This window comes from Kogia breviceps, chromosome 12 (genome assembly GCF_026419965.1).
Source record: "Kogia breviceps isolate mKogBre1 chromosome 12, mKogBre1 haplotype 1, whole genome shotgun sequence".
Taxonomy (NCBI): Eukaryota; Metazoa; Chordata; class Mammalia; order Artiodactyla; family Physeteridae; genus Kogia; species Kogia breviceps.
Window position 1 is genome coordinate 57,727,729 of NC_081321.1, and position 18,785 is coordinate 57,746,513.

General features: G+C 42.5%; 1 protein-coding gene across 2 annotated transcripts in view; it reads right to left on the bottom strand.

Moving 5' to 3' along the window:
* Positions 1-814: 814 nt before the first annotated feature.
* PTPRB (protein tyrosine phosphatase receptor type B) overlaps positions 815-18,785 on the bottom strand; it is a 117,842-nt gene continuing 99,871 nt past the window's right edge. For both annotated transcript variants that reach the window (XM_059080210.2, XM_059080212.2), the window contains 6 exons: positions 17,003-17,137; positions 16,069-16,191; positions 15,718-15,881; positions 14,062-14,197; positions 4,362-4,482; positions 815-2,458 (listed from right to left, as the gene is read on the bottom strand). In XM_059080210.2, coding sequence (XP_058936193.1) covers positions 2,436-2,458; positions 4,362-4,482; positions 14,062-14,197; positions 15,718-15,881; positions 16,069-16,191; positions 17,003-17,137 — 702 coding nt within the window. In that variant the 3' untranslated portion in view covers positions 815-2,435. The remainder of the gene's footprint in view (positions 2,459-4,361; positions 4,483-14,061; positions 14,198-15,717; positions 15,882-16,068; positions 16,192-17,002; positions 17,138-18,785) is intronic.

Below are 18,785 nucleotides of genomic sequence, written 5' to 3' on the forward strand. Positions count from 1 at the left end.
TTTCTCTTTTTGGTCCAGCGATTTGCTAGAGAGGCAGCATCTGTGCTTGCCAGTGTGCGGTCCGCGGAAGGCTGCCGCTGCCCTGGTGCTCGGTAACTTCACTGCCTCACTGAGGCCCTCTTTCAGGCTTAACTGAAAATAGTAACAATAACCCCAGCATTATTACTGTGATGTTTTCTCTTTATTAAGTAGAAATGTCTAGTTTCTAGGACAGTGCCTAGCAAGTTGCAGGCACTAAAACTTTTCTGAATAAATGAAAAGACAAAAATGAATTTCTTTCCATGTTTGAATGTGCTTTGTGCCCAGCGACGTTAGCTTAAAATTCTGTTTTTCTGAATTTCTTGCTTTTTCTTATTAATACAGGGAAAGTTATTCCTAATAGACACCATATCTCATAAATCTCCGACCTTTATTTTCTCCCCGGTGCTACCGCGGCCACACTTACACGTATGTTGTTCCTTTTCATTTCTAGAAGAGCCACCTGGTTTCCCGAAACAGGGTCAGAGCCTAACACTGTCATTTCACAAGGGCATTGAGCACAATGATTCTGTGAAAACTTGGAATCCTCTTCGCATTCATTCTTATAAAGTTTTTTCCTGTTTCCATAAACTTCAAAGAGCCCTGGTAATTTTTCCAGTTTGGGTGGAGCTTTACTTAACTATAAATAACTCTTTTAGGAATATTGAATGACTTTCCATTACTACGCCAATGACACCCTTTATATTACTTACGGGACTCTATAGTATGTAGCAAAAATATACATTTTGAAAAGAAATGTACTCTTTCTGCAAATGAAGCTGTGAGATCAACAACCTTGATTTCTAATTCTTAAGTTTATTTCAGAGAAATTTGTAGTGAGAAAAAGGCAAACATTCCCGACTCATCTCTCAGGTAGCCATGAGGATAACCGTGCAGATGTCTCTCAAATTTTCTCCAGGAAGACTCTCGGAACTGGACCTTGGGGAGGGCAATGCTCACTTTCTGACTCACTGAAATTTGTTATAGTCAAAATAGGCACACACACTGAAGATCAACTTGGTAGAGTATGTAGTGCTTTTTATATTAAATGCAACTGAAGGTGTCTACCCTATATTTTGACCTCAATGATTTACTAAAAAAGGCTTTTGGAAAATTTTATACTAAGCACCACTGAATTTTTGTTTTTGTATTTTTTAAATTAACGAGATATGATCTTTGAGGACATTTCTATAGATATTGATGTTAGGCCCTTTGATCAGGAGTCTAATATGCCACTGCAATATTCTTTTAATGAGAAAACCAAGTATGACTGGTGCAATTTTGACTTTTCTAGGAATGCAGCCCCCAAGAAATGAGACAAAGACGAGCGTGTGTCCCTTGGGCAACACACACATCCCAGCGTGGGATGCGTGTTCACACAGCACACTGTGGATGCAGTGAAAAAGTTTCCCATCACTATGGATGGCACTTTGCATGTTGACTAGGTTTCCAGTCAGGAGGGCAGGTGGCATGCTTCTTCTTCTTCTTTTTTTTTTTTTTTTTTTTATTTTTAAATAACTTTATAATTTCCTCATGGATTTAGTTTGTGAATAAAAAAGAAAAACAAAGTGTTTACAATAATTATCAAGGCAAATTCGACTCTAACTCAGTTTCTCTGTAACATCATGATCGTGTCAGCTACACGACGGGGCAGGTGCACAGCTGAAGGCAGCGGTGCGTTCGCTCACAGACCCCACCCCTCTGGGGAATTCATCACTTCTGTTTGGGTCGTTGTCTCTCAGAACCCTCAGCCCTGCAGCCTGGACTTGCTCGCTAACTTATGTGGCCCCTGAGCTGACCACGTTGGCTTGAACCTCTGGCAGGAGAAACGGAAGAGACTAACCACCTGAGGCACAATCACCCATTTAACCTTTGGTGCTGCTCAATACCATCTCCCCAGTCCCTTCTTTTGATTGTTATATTTGTCCAAATCGCATTTGGATCATCTTTGGATCCTAAGATTCATGGGACAGCAGTGCAGCCAAGCCCGCTGTACTCCCTGCTCTCTCCAGCCCTGCCCTTTATCCTGTCCAGTAAGTATTAAAACTGGTAAAAAACCACGGCCCCACCACAGCAAGCACCTGCGTACACACTTTACCAGTCATCCTGTGATACAGGTTGAATTAGTTTATGTAGAACAAGCCATGAACACTTTAGTGTGGAAAAATAGTATTATATAAAGCTTAATATTAAACATTATGAAAAAATACATATTTACAGAAGAAACTACAAAATACAACTATGTACAATAATATCTGTTACCTTTAAATTACATAAATTCTTTAAAATTCTCCAGATTAATAAATTATACATAGTATCAACAGAAATAGCTGGCACCTCTGTAGGGCATGAAGCAAGTTTTTAAAAAGAAATCACACAGTGAATAGTTTTGATCCAGGAGATCTCCGGGTGCATTCTCAATGCCTTGAATAACCCGCATCTGTAAGGAAGGACACCAGAATTAGAGGCTGTAGCAGGGTGTGTCACAGTTGTTTGTTCTGTTTATGAAAATGACAAATGGCAAAGACTCACAGAAACTCAATATGGTTTAGGATGAGACCATCCCAGGTCATTGCATTCAGAACCATAGACTACTAGAATTGGAAAGGACTACTGATTCCAGTCTATCCCCTCTGGTTTTACAGATGAGCCCAAAGACCCAGAGAGGCACAGAAACTCACTCAGGGTTACACGGCTTGTGAATGCTAGTTAGTTCCAGAGCTAGTTCCTGAATCCTAATTTTCAGATGCCTGAAGCTAACCATACCATAGTTAGCTTCTTTCAGGAGCACCCAAGATCACACTAAAAAAAGACTCTTAAACAAGTCAAAACAATACAAAGGAACCTCCAAGATCCTCCAGAGCCCCCTCCATCCTGGACCTTCTTAAAGAATCTGCCATGCAAAAACTTCAGTTTACTATACAGATAAATTAGGTGGTAATTATTTACAAAACAAAAGGATCTGATTTACAAAGAACTCCCTTAAGTAGCAGCCCTCTTATGTATGGGTGCTTTACAGGTTATTAACTATTTAACATAGTGGCTAGATGGGTGGGTATAGAGGGTGCAGAGAACTAAATAAAACTGAAGAGCATTTAGAAATGGTGATAAAAGAGCTCTAAAATAATGTTTGTCTCCCCCCCCAAAAAAAATCTATAGGTGGATATTGGTCCGTGTGGCAAGAAACTGAAACTTATGACAACAGCTATATGAGTGAACATCTTGAAGTGAGCACTTCAGCCCCAGTCAAGCCTTCAGATGACTGTAGCCCTGGCCAATGTCTTGACTGCAACCTCATGAGAGACCCCCGGGCCAGAACCACTCAGGTAAGCCCCTCCCAAATTCCTGATCTACAGAAACTGTGAGATAATAAATATAGAGGTAAGCTGCTAAGTTTTGGTGTAATTTGTTAGCTGGTAATAAATAACTAATACAATGTAACTTCAAATTTGCAATTAGCCAATGTGATAAATTAGATCTTAACAATGCTCCTGAGTAGGAAAAGGCAGACCCTTCATGTGTCAATTAACTATTGTCTGATCAAAGCAGTGCCTTACAAAGTTTATACATTTTTTTACTGAATTTGTCATTTAAAAAAATGTTACATGCTTGTTCTAGGAAATTTAGAAAAAACATAAAATGGAAGAAAAATCATATATTATTTTACTGCTCAGAGAAATTTATTTTACTACTGTGGTATATTTCTTTCCAGTCTTTTTTTGTTTTCCCTTATGTGTTGTTTTTGTTTGTTTTACATTCTTCTTTTCTTACTTAACTTATTTATGAGAATATCTATACTATTATAATATCCTTAAAAATATCATTCTTAATGACTGCATCGTGTTCTACTCAGTGAATGCACTGTGGTGTACTTAGTCCTCCACTGTTAAACATTTAGATTTTTTCAATCAGACCTTTAACTATGAAAAGCTTCATGCATAAAGCTTTTGTAGTACTTAGGGTGGCAGTAGAAATACTGGGTGAAAAGAACATATTAAGGACCTTGATACATGTGGCCAAGTTCTTCTCCAAAGGGATTTTACAATTTGAACTCCCAGTTGCTATTTCAAAGCATCCTCCTTAGCAGTGAGGCTTATCCCTTAGAAATGTTAATCCGAGTCCTGAGTAGAGGGCACCCCAGGCCTAGGAAGAGGTACCACGTGAAATCTCCTCTCCACTCTGCCTCTCTTCCCTGTTGCCACTTTGTGAGGGCCTTTCCCTCAAGCCTTTGGGTAGAAGAAGAGATGCACGGTGCACATTGGAAAAGCTTGAGGTTTTTAATGGTTTCCAAATCCACTGTAGTTTGATAAATAAACTTATAAATTAGTGAAGTAAGCTCCTACCTCTGTGATACTCTGGATTCACATTTTCGTAGATTGGAAACAAGGGGTTTTCTTGTTCACTCCGTAGCTTCCTTGCTCTGAGAACATCTCTTACACACTGATGTAGGTATACATACTGACACTATGAAAAAGCAGAAGACATATCAGAGGAAGGCAAATTTTCAAGCATAAGAAAAACAAGGGGGGCTTCCCTGGTGGCGCAGTGGTTAAGAATCCGCTTGCCAATGCAGGGTACATGGGTTCGAGCCCTGGTCCGGGAAAATCCCACATGCCGCGAAGCAACTAAGCCCGTGCGCCACAACTACTGAGCCTGCATGCCTAGAGCCTGTGCTCTGCAACAAGAGAAGCCACCGCAATGGGAAGCCCGCACACCGCAACAAAGAGTAGCCCCTGCTCACCACAACTAGAGAAAGCCCGTGAGCAGCAACAAAGACCCAATGTAGCCAAAAATAAATAAAATAAAATAAATTAATTTTTTAAAAAAAAAGAAAGACAAGGGAGTCTCACCAAACCTCAACAGTAATGGGATTCTATATGGTTAGCAAATTTCTTGATCATCTATCCCTTCACTAATGGTCTCTAGTATGTAGAAGAGTGACTGCTTTCTATTACCACCGAGGATAGAATAATGATAATGGGCAGAGAGGTGGTGTTTATTCATTGTTTTTTCTGTACATGCGTATTTAGAGTATGTTCTGTGAAGGCCTACAACTATGTCTGGCCATAGTAGGTCCTCCACAAATAGTTACTAAATATACAAACGAATGCCAAACACTGTGCAGTGCATTTTACGTAAATTATCTCATTTGATTATTTTGACAACCTCGTATAGTAGATATAATCATCCATATGAGTGGAGACTCAGAGAAGTTAAGTAACTTCTCCAAGGTCACATAGCTGAGAAATGGGACCCTAGGATTTAATCCTGGGTGTGTGAGCCCAAACTTCATGTCTTTTTCACTACACCAATTTTCTTAGATGAAACCTAATTTCATTGCATTGTTGAATGAGAAAATCATTTCACTGCATACTGTGCTATTTCATTCCCTTTTGGGGGGGGAGTATGGTGAGAAAAAGGAGGTGTATACAATAGGTGTGTACATCTTGGTTCTCTCAGCATCTGCGTCTGACTCATGGAAGAATCTCAAATATGTTGGCTGACTGCAGAAAACAACAGAGGCTTACACAGGATAGATCCACCTGTCAGCTATCTGGAAGCTACTTTTTTTTTTTGGCTGTCCCTTTGGAGAAGGTTGTGCTCTCCTTTGTGCAGCTTTTCTTTATTTTAGGAAATGCTTAAATTCTTTACAAATAGAATGATATTTTAAAATATTTTAATGCATGGTCTGCCGATGATGGCTCTGCTTCAAGAGATGAGAATTCTTTTAGTTCAAATTTCTAAGCTGCTTCGACACCTTTCCTTGGGTCAGAATTTGAGTGAAGAGTTAACCAGAAGTAATGTTTAAAATGAGTTATAAAGAACAAGACAAAACCAAATTTCAGCCAAATTTTAAGCTATGAAATCTGGTCACCTATCAGAGTTATTTTCATAAAAAGAGTCATGGGCTAATTCAGCACACTTTCATTTCGACCTGTATGAAAACAAGTCTATCCTGAATTTTTTTTTTTTTTTTTTTTTGCAGTACGCGGGCCTCTCACTGTTGTGGCCTCTCTGTTGCGGAGCACAGGCTCCGGACGCGCAGGCTCAGCGGCCATGGCTCACGGGCCCAGCCGCTCCGCGGCATGTGGGATCTTCCTGGACCGGAGCACGAACCCGTGTCCCCTGCATCGGCAGGCGGACTCTCAACCACGGCGCCACCAGGGAAGCCCTATCCTGAATTTTTGAAGCAAGTATTGTAAGCAGAATTTAAATATAATTATGTGTTTGTGTGAGAAAGTGACAAATTTTGTGTTGCTTTGAAGCCTTATCAGACTCTCCTAGATTGGAAAAGCAATTTCTGTCTCCTCTGAATGTCTGTATAACATATTTACCAGGGCATAGTGATATGCGTCCGGTTGTTGTTGACCTAAGTCACCATTTGGGTGCAGGAGCATGGTGCGTCTTGTCTGTGGTTTAGAAACTAACTACTTTGAAATAGAAACAAGTATAGAAGAGTCAGTGTTTTGGTGACCAAAAGGACACCACAAAGACCTCCAATGACAACAGAAGCTCAGCCATAGGCGGCCAAACTTGTGCATTGGGCCCCCTTCCTTACTACCAACCGAGCTGTCTAATAAGGGAATGCATGTTTGTGTAACCTTAGTACTCAGCCTTGGGCTCCCTCAGTGACACAGCGCTGCTCAGATAAGGGACCCTGGGCTCGCAGTCTGCCACCAGCTGGCCTAGATGGGGATCTCAGTTTCCCCATCTATAAAACAAGGAGAGCAAGGTCTCTTCTACAGCTAACATCTTTTGACTATTAATGGCTTGTATTAGACTTTGTATTGCTGTCAATCAGATGGATATTGAAAAACATTACTAGACCCTATGTTTAAGGTGATCCATGTGGTCAGCTTTAGAGTATTTTCAAGGTTTGAGACACAAAAGGAGACTATAAAATCTTACCTCATCAATGATCTTTAAAAGTGGACAAGTATTTATTTTTATGGCTTGGCACTAGGCATTGCCCCTGGTTGCATGGTCATCTATCTACTCATGGGACCTCATCATATAGGTCTGGTATAATCATTAGATTAGGATATTTCAAAGAAGCCAATCAATCATAAGTGAGGCCTGTGTTAATATTAATAACTATTCTCTGCATTTCTGCTCACAAACCGAGCTACTTGTTATGAGTGTTTTATGACACCTTGATCTTGAAAATTCAAGAAGGGTACTCTTCTGAAAATGGTTTTTAGTATAGGCGATCATTTTTGTCATCTTGAAAACAATCTACCAAATTATAGACTGACACTTCCCTGTTTTCTCCCATCCAAAGCACAATTCATATTTTCAATTCTACTGGGATATTAAATGAGTTTGAGAACTTAGAGTTTGGCTGTGAATGAGCTCTTGTATCTCTATGCTACGCCGAATTAATAAATTCTTCAACAATGATCCACCCTGGGCTTTGAAACCAGTTAAAATTCATTAATTTGCCTTGTCTTAAATATAAGTTCTTCTTTTCCCAACAGAATACCCCCTTGAAAATGATTACTACTAAAACCTTCAGATTGTTAATGTGCTTCCCACTTTCTTTTTTTTTCTTGTGAATTCCTTTATTCTTTATTCACATTTCATCTCTCTTCTTTGTTCTTGGATCTTTAAATCTTAAAGGCAGTTATAATACTTGACCTAGTAATAATGATAGTTCACGTTCTTCAGTCAAATACTGGGTCTATCCTACTGGTAAGGGCAATACTTTGATGGTTTCTTTTGGAAAACATACAGTCAAATTGGAGTGCAAGAAAGCATTAAACTTTAGAATCAAAATCTACCCTGGGGCTTCCCTGGTGGCGCAGTGGTTGAGAGTCCGCCTGCCGATGCAGGGGACGCGGGTTCGTGCCCTGGTCCGGGAGGATCCCACATGCCGCGGAGCGACTACGCCCGTGAGCCATGGCCGCTGAGCCTGTGCGTCCAGAGCCTGTGCTCCGCAACGGGAGAGGCCACAGCAGTGAGAGGCCCGCATACCGCAAAAAAAAAAAAAAAAAAAAAAAAAAAAAAAAAAAAAAATCTACCCTGAATTTCTCCCTAGCTTGTGCTTTATTAAAACTTTCCTTTATGATCTTTTTGTTGTTGTGCTTCTCTCTCTTTTATTTTTTTAACATCTTTATTGGAGTATAATTGCTTTACAATGGTGTGTTAGTTTCTGCTGCACAACAAAGTGAATCAGCTATATGTATACATATATATCCCCATATCTCTTCCCTCTTGCATCTCCCTCCCTCCCACCCTCCTTATCCCACCCCTTTAGGTCGTCACAAAGCACCGAGCTGATCTCCCTGTGCTATGCAGCTGCTTCCACTAGCTATCTATTTTACATTTGGTAGTGTATATATGTCCATGCCACTCTCTCATTTCGTCCCAGCTTCCTCTTCCCCTTCCCCATGTCCTCAAGTCCATTCTCTATGTCTGCACCTTTATTCCTGTCCTGCCCCTAGTTTTATCAGAACCATTTTTTTCTTAGATTCCATATGTATGTGTTAGCATACGGTATTTGTTTTTCTCTTTCTGACTCACTTCACTCTGTATGACAGACTCTAGGTCCATCCTCACTACAAATAACTCAGTTTTGTTTCTTTTTATGGCTGAGTAATATTCCATTGTATATATGTGCCACATCTTCTTCCATTCATCTGTTGATGGACACTTAGGTTGCTTCTGTTGTCTAGCTATTGTAAATAGAGGTGCAATGAACATTGTGGTACATGACTCTTTTTGAATTATGGTTTTCTCAGGGTATATGCCCAGTAGTGGGATAGCTGGGTCATATGGTAGTTCTAGTTTTAGTTTTTTAAGGAACCTCCATACTGTTTTCCATAGTGGCTGTATCAATTTACATTCCCACCAACAGTGCAAGAGGGTTCCCTTTTCTCCACACCCTCTCCGGCATTTATTGTTTCTAGATTTTTTGATGATGGCCGTTCTGACTGGTGTGAGGTGATACCTCATTGTCCTACTTTATTCTTAACGAAAAGTAGATAAAGTCTAATGTATGAACTTCACATCATAAAAGATCATTTTTCCTATGTCCAGCAAGCGGGTGGAGCCTTAGTTCCATTCAATTTCACCAACAGCTGTAGTACGAGATAATATTTATAGGATTGTACTTATAGCCTTTCATGGTGTCTGAATGCACAGTTTAGCAGAGGGGCAGGTATGTGAACAAACAACTATAAAGTGATAAACGTAAGACAGAATTGTTTATAAAACTTCATACATGAGAAGAAGCCATCAGGTTTACTCTGGAGGGAGGAAAATACAGAGCTAGAGAAAAAGGTGACATTTGTTAAGAATTTGAGCAAAGAAATAGGATATTCCAAATGATGTAAATAACACGAAAGTGCAAATATATTCTGAAAACTGTGAGGAGTCTAGTGGAGTTAAAATGTAGGGTGCATAGGTCATGGGAAACTCCCAGGACCATCCCCCAAATGAGCACTGAATCCCATAACATCCCACTGTTTCCTCCTCGTGGGGAGCAGATGAGATTGACGGACAGTGACTATCACCTATTTTTGTTCTTTAATAAGTTATTGCTCCATCTGAGTGTCTCTCTCAGAGTCAGGCTGCAAACATGCCCCAAGCCAGGCTAAAAGAAGGAGGGACACACTCACAGCTAAAAGGAGGAGGGACACACTCGCAGCTAAAAGAAGGAGGGACACACTCGCAAACTCCCTGTCTAATGCCTCCTTGTTTAGAAACCTTTGCTCTTTAATATATTTATCAAAACTTGTGAAGCCCTGCACCCCTTTGCCTTTCAAATAAGGTAGAATAAAGTTGAGGTTGACTCTCTCTGTGGACCCAGAAAAGTAATACAGAGGATGTCAGAATGTCCTTTTTCCTTTGCTGGAACCGTCACCCACAGGGGCTCAGCTGTGGATCGCACCCCTTTGCACTCACTCTCAGAACCAAGTGAGAGGTGCCGGTTCTGAGAATCTGAGACTGTAGAAGGAGCCCACCTTCAGCAGAGCCTTCAAGCAAGACAGATAATATCTGGATATTATGGGATTTTGTTTGATAGAGAACAAGGAAAGAGAAAATTTCTATCTTATTGAAATCTGTATTCAGCATGGTCAAAAGAATTGTTGATTCTGGCCCAGAGAGGGAGACCTTCCTTAATTTTGACAGACCCTAAAACAGTGGGGATGGGTGGCGTTATGACATGAAACTGGGGAAGTAAGTTGGAACCAGGCTACGAAGAGCTTGAACTTCATTTTAAAGCAATGAAGAGCTTTCCACAATTTTTATGCAGGGAGTTGACACAGCGAGAGAGCACTTTGGTGGTGGCAGTGGTGATGGAGCTGTTAGGGCAGAAGCTAGAGGCAGGAGAGCCACAAGGAGGCTACTGCGAAGGCCCACTGGGAGTTAGTAAAGGGCTGGGCAGGGCAGGGGAGAGGCTAGAACAAGGAGAAAGACGCTTGGTAGAATGGACAGGGCTTAGTCACTGCTCGGATGTGACTATGGGGACTGTGGGAACAGAAGTCAGATCCCCAACCAGGGATCGAACCTGGGCCCCCTGCAATGGAAGCACGGAGTCCTAACCACTGGACCGCCAGGGAAGTCCCTGTTGTTTGTGTTTTTAAAGAAAGATAATGAGTTCGGTTTTGAGTTGGAGATGAGATGACTGTAAGGCTTCCTGGTGGAACTGTCCAGGAGGCAGGTCCTACTCAGGTGAATGCTGGGGAAGGAGAATGAGATTTGGGAGATATGAGCATCTACGTGGTTCTCAAAGCCATGGGAGTGGAGGACATCACGAAGAATGAAGATGGAGAGAAAGAAGAGCTGTGCCTTGAGGACAGACCCTCGGGAACTCGAACACCGAAAAGGCAGGCTGAAGAACAAGAACCATAGAATCCGCAGAGAGGTTAGGAAGAGAAGGGGAAGAGAATAGGGGAAAGAGGAGTTATGTCCAAGGAGGAGGGAGAGCTTTGGCATATCGTGTTGCCCCTGCCCTGGAAATCAGCCAGTGATATTTACAGTAGGGGTGCCTGCTCTTTGCCAAAATGCATCTCCAGAGTTCTGAGCAGGTGTACACAAGTGATACAGAGCCCAAGAAGCTCTGACAATAACCAGGGAGTCTGAACCCCCCGCCATACACACACCCCTTGCGATTATTTATAATGTGATAATCTCCTCTTCCCCAAATTACAAATTAAGTATGGTTTGAGTTTGTGAAAATGAAAACAAATTAATAATGGAACATTGATGCTGACTTTTTAGCAGCATAATTGTAGGATATTTGTTCATTCATTTAATAGATTAAAAAAAATATTGAGGTTAGAGCAAAGGAAAACAAGTTCCTACCCTCTAGGAACTCGTAGTCTTGTGGAAAAAGCTGAAGGAAAACAATTATGATATAGTATGATATAATTCTACAACCCTTAATTAAAGAACAGAGCTAGACAGTGGTCATCAGTGGCTGCCAAAACCGTTAAGCTAAAGGCTGATGGGAAATGTTATAGTGGATGACCATTGTCATTTCATCAGCATGGAGAAGAGACACAGACAGGAAGTGCCTCCTGATATGATGCAACAGGAAGTACTCAGTACCACCCGTGAAGCATGTGGTGGTAAAAAGGAAGCCAGACTTAATGAAGCCTCTAGATCTAATGACCCACTGACAAAAATTATGGGAGATAGAGGAATACATGACCTTACGTTATGAAAAATGGAATACATTATGAGAAAGCAGTCAGTCACATTCAGAACGTGGGAAAATCTATGGAGAATGAACTGATTTCTTTAACAAATAAATGGCACAGAAAACAAATCAGAGGGAGGACTGTTATAGATGAAAAGAAATTTAAAAGAGACTTCAACCAAACGCGATGTACAGACTTTGGATTCTAACGCATACTAAATGTAAGAAGCAATTTTTGAGATAATTAGGGATATTTTAACACTGACTAGATATTAGATGATATTAAGGGATTATGATTAAAATTGTTAGGTGTGATAATGGGATTGTGGTCATGATTTTTAAAGGGTCCTTAACTGTAGAAAAAAATATATATAACTATAAAAATATATATATAATAAAATATATAATATTATTAATAATGCATAATATATAAATATATAAAATATATTATATTAAATATATATGTTTTTAAATACACAGTATTAGTAGGATTTGCTTTAAAATATTCCAATGAGGTCACGGGTTGGGGGAACAGTGTATGTGGGCTATAAATGCAAAAAGAACACAGAATACTGATAACTGTAGAGACTGGGGTTTGGGTATGGACATTCATTATACTATTTTCCCTAGGTTCATGTATTTTTTAAAATTTCATAATAAAATATTTAAAATTTTATTATGGAATTGGGGACAGAGGGTCCTGGGTGTGGGCACTGCCTGTACAAGGCAATGATGACAGTGTTTTCCCAAACGTGTAACAGAATATGAGGAGCTGCAGAATATTAATATGTGCTATACAACAAGGGGATCCGGGGGCTTCTCTGGTGGCACAGTGGTTGGGAATCTGCCTGTCAATGCAGGGGACACGTGTTCGAGCCCTGGTCCGGGAACATCCCACATGCCGCAGAGCAACTAAGCCCATGCAGCACAACTACTGAGCCTGTGTTCTAGAGCCTGTGTGCCACAACTACTGAAGCCCGCGTGCCTAGAGCCCGTGCTCTGCAACAAGAGAGAAGCCACCGCAATGAGAAGCCCATGCACCGCAACGAAGAGTAGCCCCTGCTCGCCGCAACTAGAGAAAGCCTGCATGCAGCAACGAAGACCCAATGCAGCCAAAGACAAATATAAATAAATAAATAAATAAAATTTTTTTTTAAAAAAAGAAGGGAATCTGGGGTCAAAGCAGTTTCAGAAATAGTGGTCTCAACCAAGCTCGAGGGGAGCCTTTGCTGCAGGACATCTCCGTTTTGTGGAGCATGGCCACCTGCACAGCTTTCATGTATCCTGTGACTCTAACAGGGGACATGGTAGCATGTAGAACTTCTCACCTTTTTGACCATAAGCATTTTTTTTTCTTTAATAGAGGACTTTGCAGAGTTACTTGGGAAACACAAGGCCAAGAGAACTTGGGCCTGGTAAGGCAATGATACAGGGGAATGACAGACTTGGTCTGTCTGGGGACATAGATTTGACTCTGAGGCTGTGGGGCAGGGCACTCGGGGCTTAGGGCTTGTGATTCTCTAGAACAGGGTTCAAGTCCCAGCTCAGCCACTTCATAACTGTGCAAAGCCCTTTAGCCTCTCAACTTCAGTTTTCTAGCCTGGAAATGGAAAATAATACTTCTCTCCTCTGTTTTGTTTTTGGTGAAAATTTAATGAGATAACATGTTCAGAAATGCCCTGCAAATGTCAAAGGACTGTATAAATGGAAGCATTTATCCTTCACAATTAATGTACACTCCTTGGTGTGGGGTTGCAGCTGGGGCGGGTTGAAGGAGAGAAGAGATTAGAATCTGTTTCCTCCTTACTAACTGAAGTTCTTGTGCTCAAGCACCAGCCTATCTTAAAATGACCTTCATGATGGACTAGCTGACCTTTCCCCATGTTAATGCATTGATTAAAAAAAAATCCATTCTTCTTCCTACACACCTAAAGAAGATGGGCAACCAGTTCAGTAAAGATAAGAATATACATCATCCTCAAGGTTACTGAAATTTGTTTCAAAATAAAAAGTCCGGCTTCCCTGGTGGCGCAGTGGTTGAGAATCCGCCTGCCGATGCAGGAGACACGGGTTCGTGCCCCGGTCCGGGAAGATCCCACATGCCGCGGAGCAACTAAGCCCGTGAGCCATGGCCGCTAGGCCTGCGCGTCCGGAGCCTGTGCTCCGCAACGGGAGAGGCCACAACAGTGAGAGGCCCGCATACCGCAAAAAAAAAAAAAAAAATAAAAATAAAAAAAAAAAAAATAAAAAATAAAAAGTCCCAGAAAACATCAGTATTCAATTCTCTTTCTTCTCCTAATGAGTCATAATTCTTTCCCCTTATCAGATTAAAACCCTGGACATTTTCGAGGAGGGAGACAGACAGGCTGGTCTGTGTCCTTCAGCCGAACTCTTACCTCGGTCTGGACCATGTGAACCCTGTGAAGTCTTAGGTCATGCACTGCTCCATAAATGTCCACAGAATCTTTGGAATCTAATTGCTGGAGGATGCGGTCCAATGCGATAAAGGTTCCAGTCCTACCCACACCGGCACTAGAAGAGAGCGTAAAGAAAGACTGAGCCTTTTTATTAAACTGGCCTTTCTGGACTGCATCCAGAGACTCTAGCACAATCTTTCCTTTCCCTTCCAAGTTAGAGGAGACTATAGGAATACTTCTTCCTCTCAATGTGCTCTCTCAAAGAAATATAACCCAAGGCTCTGGCCTTCCATCCTTTCTCCATCTCCCCACCCTGCCAGAGGTAAGGACTTGCTGTGTATCATTTCCATGCATGCTTTCATACTCTTCCTATATTCATGTAAATCCACACACAATATATTCTTTTTAGTGTGTTTCAAAAATTTACTAAAATGGTAACACGTTTTATGTATTCTTCTGCCAACATTTCTATTGAATATTGTTTTTTGAAATTTGTCTACATTGTTACACATAGATCTAATTTCTTTTATAGAGTTCATAAACCACCACTAATCCATTCCCTACTGATAGACAGTGAGATCATTTTTAGTTTTTCTCTATTACAAACTGCATTGCAGTGAACATCATTGTGCACATGTGTGGTGTGGGCATTTCTCAAGGTTTGATATCTAGAAGCAGAACTGCTGGACCATAGCAATATGAACACCTTCAGCTTTACCAGGGATTGTCAAATTGCTCCCTAAAGTGATGGCATAACCTGGGGATTTCTGATGCACATATTTATAAGATAAAGAAGAACAGTTTTTCAGTGGTATTGGGTGAAAATGCCTGCCATTCTTTAGAAAGCAGGAAGCTCTTGAGAGCCTCACATTCCTATTTAAAAGCATCAGGGTTCCAATGACATATAAAAGCAGGGCTCCTACGGTGCTGGGCAGATTTGGAGAAAATGAGTACATTTGACATTTCTCTTACTGTAGCAATTCCCTGCTCTTTATTTATTAGTACCATTCAGTTAGGGCTATCAGAGTGTTTCTGCAAACATTAATTAGCTAAACACCAGGCTCCCCAGGGAGAAACAGAGTGAGAGACTGCTTGTTAGCTTGATTTTATGGACGTGCAGACAGAAGCAAAGAGAAGTCACGAGAGAACAGAAATTTAAGAGCAAAATTGGGTTGCCACATCGGGCAAGTACCACTCGACCTGGCAGTGGTACTTGCAGGAATCCTGAAGGCTGGTTAGGTTTGACACAGGTGGAGGGGGGAGAGAAGGCCATTCCAGGAGGAAGAATGGTAAGAGGCAAGGATGAATGTGAGCGGACTCCTCCCCGGCTACAGTGGGAGGGGAGTCCCTGGGAATTTGGAGAGGGGGGTGAGATGGGGCCTAATTATGGGGGACCTGGCAGTCACATAAGAACGTTGCATTTGCTACAGTAGGAAAAAGAGCAAGAGGGAGAGAAAGATGGAGAGTGAGGGTGAGAGACAGTGCAAAGGAGTGGGTGGAAGAGGGTGGAAGCCCATCCCCTGGGCCTCTGTAGACTGGTTGGGTAGACAAATCCTCCAGCCACTAAATTCTTCAGGCTTACACCTTTACTTATACAACCGGCTGCCCCTTTGTTGGCTCCGGGGGGCGGGGTACCTGCAGTGCACCGCGGTGGGCCCAGCCCCCGGGGTCCGGTTGATGTAGTCCCTGACAGTTCTCACAAACTGGATCAGGGACTGGGTGGTCTCCGGCACTCCGTGGTCTGGCCACACCGTATAGTGAAAGTGGCGGATGAGTCTGTGCGCGTCCAGCTGTTCCTCCTGTAAGAGCAGAGCGACTAAATAAGAGGAACGGCCCGAGGCAAACCTTCAAATTTGACAACCGTGCCCAGGCGGGGATTCCTATGAGCGAAACTACAGGAGACGAAACCAGCAGAAAATAGGATTCACGGGTGTTCTTCATCTGCCCAAGCTGCGTTATTAAACGAAGTCAAACAAACCAACATACGCTGCATATCCGAAACTCCCGGATGGTCCACTCGGGCAGCACGGACTCCGAGAGCATCTGCAGGATGAGGTCTCCGTAGTAGAGGGAATCCTGGTCCGCTGGCCAGTAATGGTCACACTTTACCTAGAGGAAGGCGGGCAGAAAAAAAATAGTGAGTCCGGAAACGCGCCTCCTCCACGAACCTGTACTTTCCCTCCTCGAAATGTCTTCCTGAGTTGGAATCCAGGGTGAGCTGCTAAGGCGATTTGACCATCTTTTTTTGCATTAACCTGCTCATGGCCAGGGCTGAAGCTGGGCTGCTGCTCCAAGTGAAGGAGAGACACCGTTCAAGGAGCAACCCGCCCCCAAACTTCGGATTCATTTTCCTTTCAGGTTCAGTGTACTATGGCTTGAGTTTTTGTTGATTTCCTCAGCATTTCAATTCCACTAGCACATAAGCCATGTCTTACAATTTCTCGGTTTTGTTTGTTTATTTGAGGATTATAAATGCCAGTACAAGAGGTTTGCTTAGTTTGTCCAGATAACTATTTTACTTTGTTTCTGCAGACACAGCCTAAAATTCACTTCTCCTTCTTTCCTGAAAGTAGGGACAGCGCCAGTGACTCTGCCAGTTTATCTCTTCTCTCCATACAGCGGAGAATGGAGCAGACGAGAGGCCAGGTAATACTTCTGTGTCACGGACGCTTCTGATAATCCCAGTTGTCAAATGCAAACATCTTTGACTGAAACTTCAGACCCAGAATCAGAATTGGGCATCACCTGGGTTTACGATAGAGCCTTTTATAACCAAGTGGCTTTAATTCACTAACAGTGTTCCTACATGACCCCTACTTGGCTTTTATGTTCTTTAACTTAAGAACATGGGGATGGGGAGTAGAATTACACCCAGGTGGAGGAAAGCAAGGTTGGTATGTCAGGAAGACCGTTTACTCACTCGGCCCTTCTCCACACACTGGGTCACCATGACGATGTTGTGAACATTCTGTTCCCACGCCATTTTCCAGAAGTCATCCTTGGTGCCGGGAAGGGGTCCCTGAGTAGCGATGTATTCTCTCCTGAAGCTGTTGCCCTGCAGTGAATTTACAATGTGGAGAGTCGGAAACAGTGGGCCTCTTCACAACTCTAAACAAAGGGTTAGCTCTGTAGATTAGGTGAGATGTTAAGTCTTTGCCAGGGCCCTGACTTGAGAAAAAAAGATACTAACACACGTCAAGGCTTGGGAGCAGGAAGGAAAAAGGCCGGAACACTGAACTATTGTTAAAAGCCAAGTTCTTTCTTATTAGGTTGTGTCTATTCTTAAAGGCAGTGGAGGACTCAGGCAATAATTTAGAAAACACTTCACCCTCAATTATGTGTGTGTAAATATATATACCCGTGCGTGGGCACGCGTGCGTGCATGTGTGTGTGTGTGTGTGTGTGTATGGACTGTCTGAGGAACTGACATTGATCAGGCTCTTTTCCTATTTAACATAGAAGAGTTTTAGTTATTTCAGGTACTTGACTTTGGGTTGTTGGTAAGAGATACCACGCAAGGGAAACTTAAGGGAAGAGAACCCACTGTTTATTGAGCATCCACCCTATAACACGCTGTGGGTCAGGATTTTCACAGATCTTATTTAATTGTAACCACAACTCTATGAGCTAGGATATTTTCACCTGCACTCCAGCAACATGGAATTACTTGCAGATCCCAGTAGAAGCTCTTTGTCTCCTTGCCTCTCCTCGGGGCCTCTACACTGTGTCACCTCTGCCACCCCCATCCCCGCCCTACCCACTGCCTCTCGTCTGGCGAATCCTTATTTATCCTCCAAGTCTCAGCATGGTGCTTGCTCTGCTGAGCCTTCCTTTATCTTTCTTTCTGCTGGAGGATGTTCTCCCAGAAGCTCCTGCAGCAACCTATAGCCTCTCGCTACTCAGAGAGTGGTCCTCAGACCAGCGGCACAGAGATCATCCGGGAGCCTGTTAGAAATACAGAATCCCAGGCCCCACCCCAGTTCTGCTGAATCAGAAGCTGTATTTTTTTTTTTGGCCGAGACGCGCAGCATGTGGGATCTTAGTTCCCCAACCAGGGATCAAAGCCGCGCCCCCTGCAGTGGAAGCACAGTCTTAACCACTGGACTGCCAGGGAAGTCCCGTCAGAAGCTTCATTTTAACAAGACCCGCAGATGATGTGGATGTATGTTAATGTTGGAGAAGCACCATTCTAGCCTGTCAAGGGCATCGCCCACCTTGTCATTTCCCGATGCCACAACTCTGCTGAGAGTTCCCTGAGGGTTAGGATTCCATCTAACCCTCTCCGTGTACACAGCTCAGAGTCTGACTTACAGTTAGCACTTTACTATATAGTGTTTATGGAGTGAATGGAGGATTATTTCAGGTAAATATTATCCTCACTTTTTTTGGAAAAGGAAATGGAAGCCCAAAGAATTTACATAACTTGCCCGAGGTCCTAGAGTCAGCAAGGGGCAGACATGGGATTCAAACAGGGTCTGTCTGACCTTCAAGCTTTTTCCACTGTAGGTGCTGTAGGAAGCTGGCGAAATGCTAGTCAGAATCTGAGCCCAAAGGTTTGACACAACCTTTGAGTTGTGTCTGTGTTTTTTTTTTTTGTTTTTGTTTTTTTTGGGGGGGTCATACGCGGGCCTCTCACTGCTGTGGCCTCTCCCGTTGCGGAGCACAGGCTCCGGACGCACAGGCTCAGCGGCCATGGCTCACGG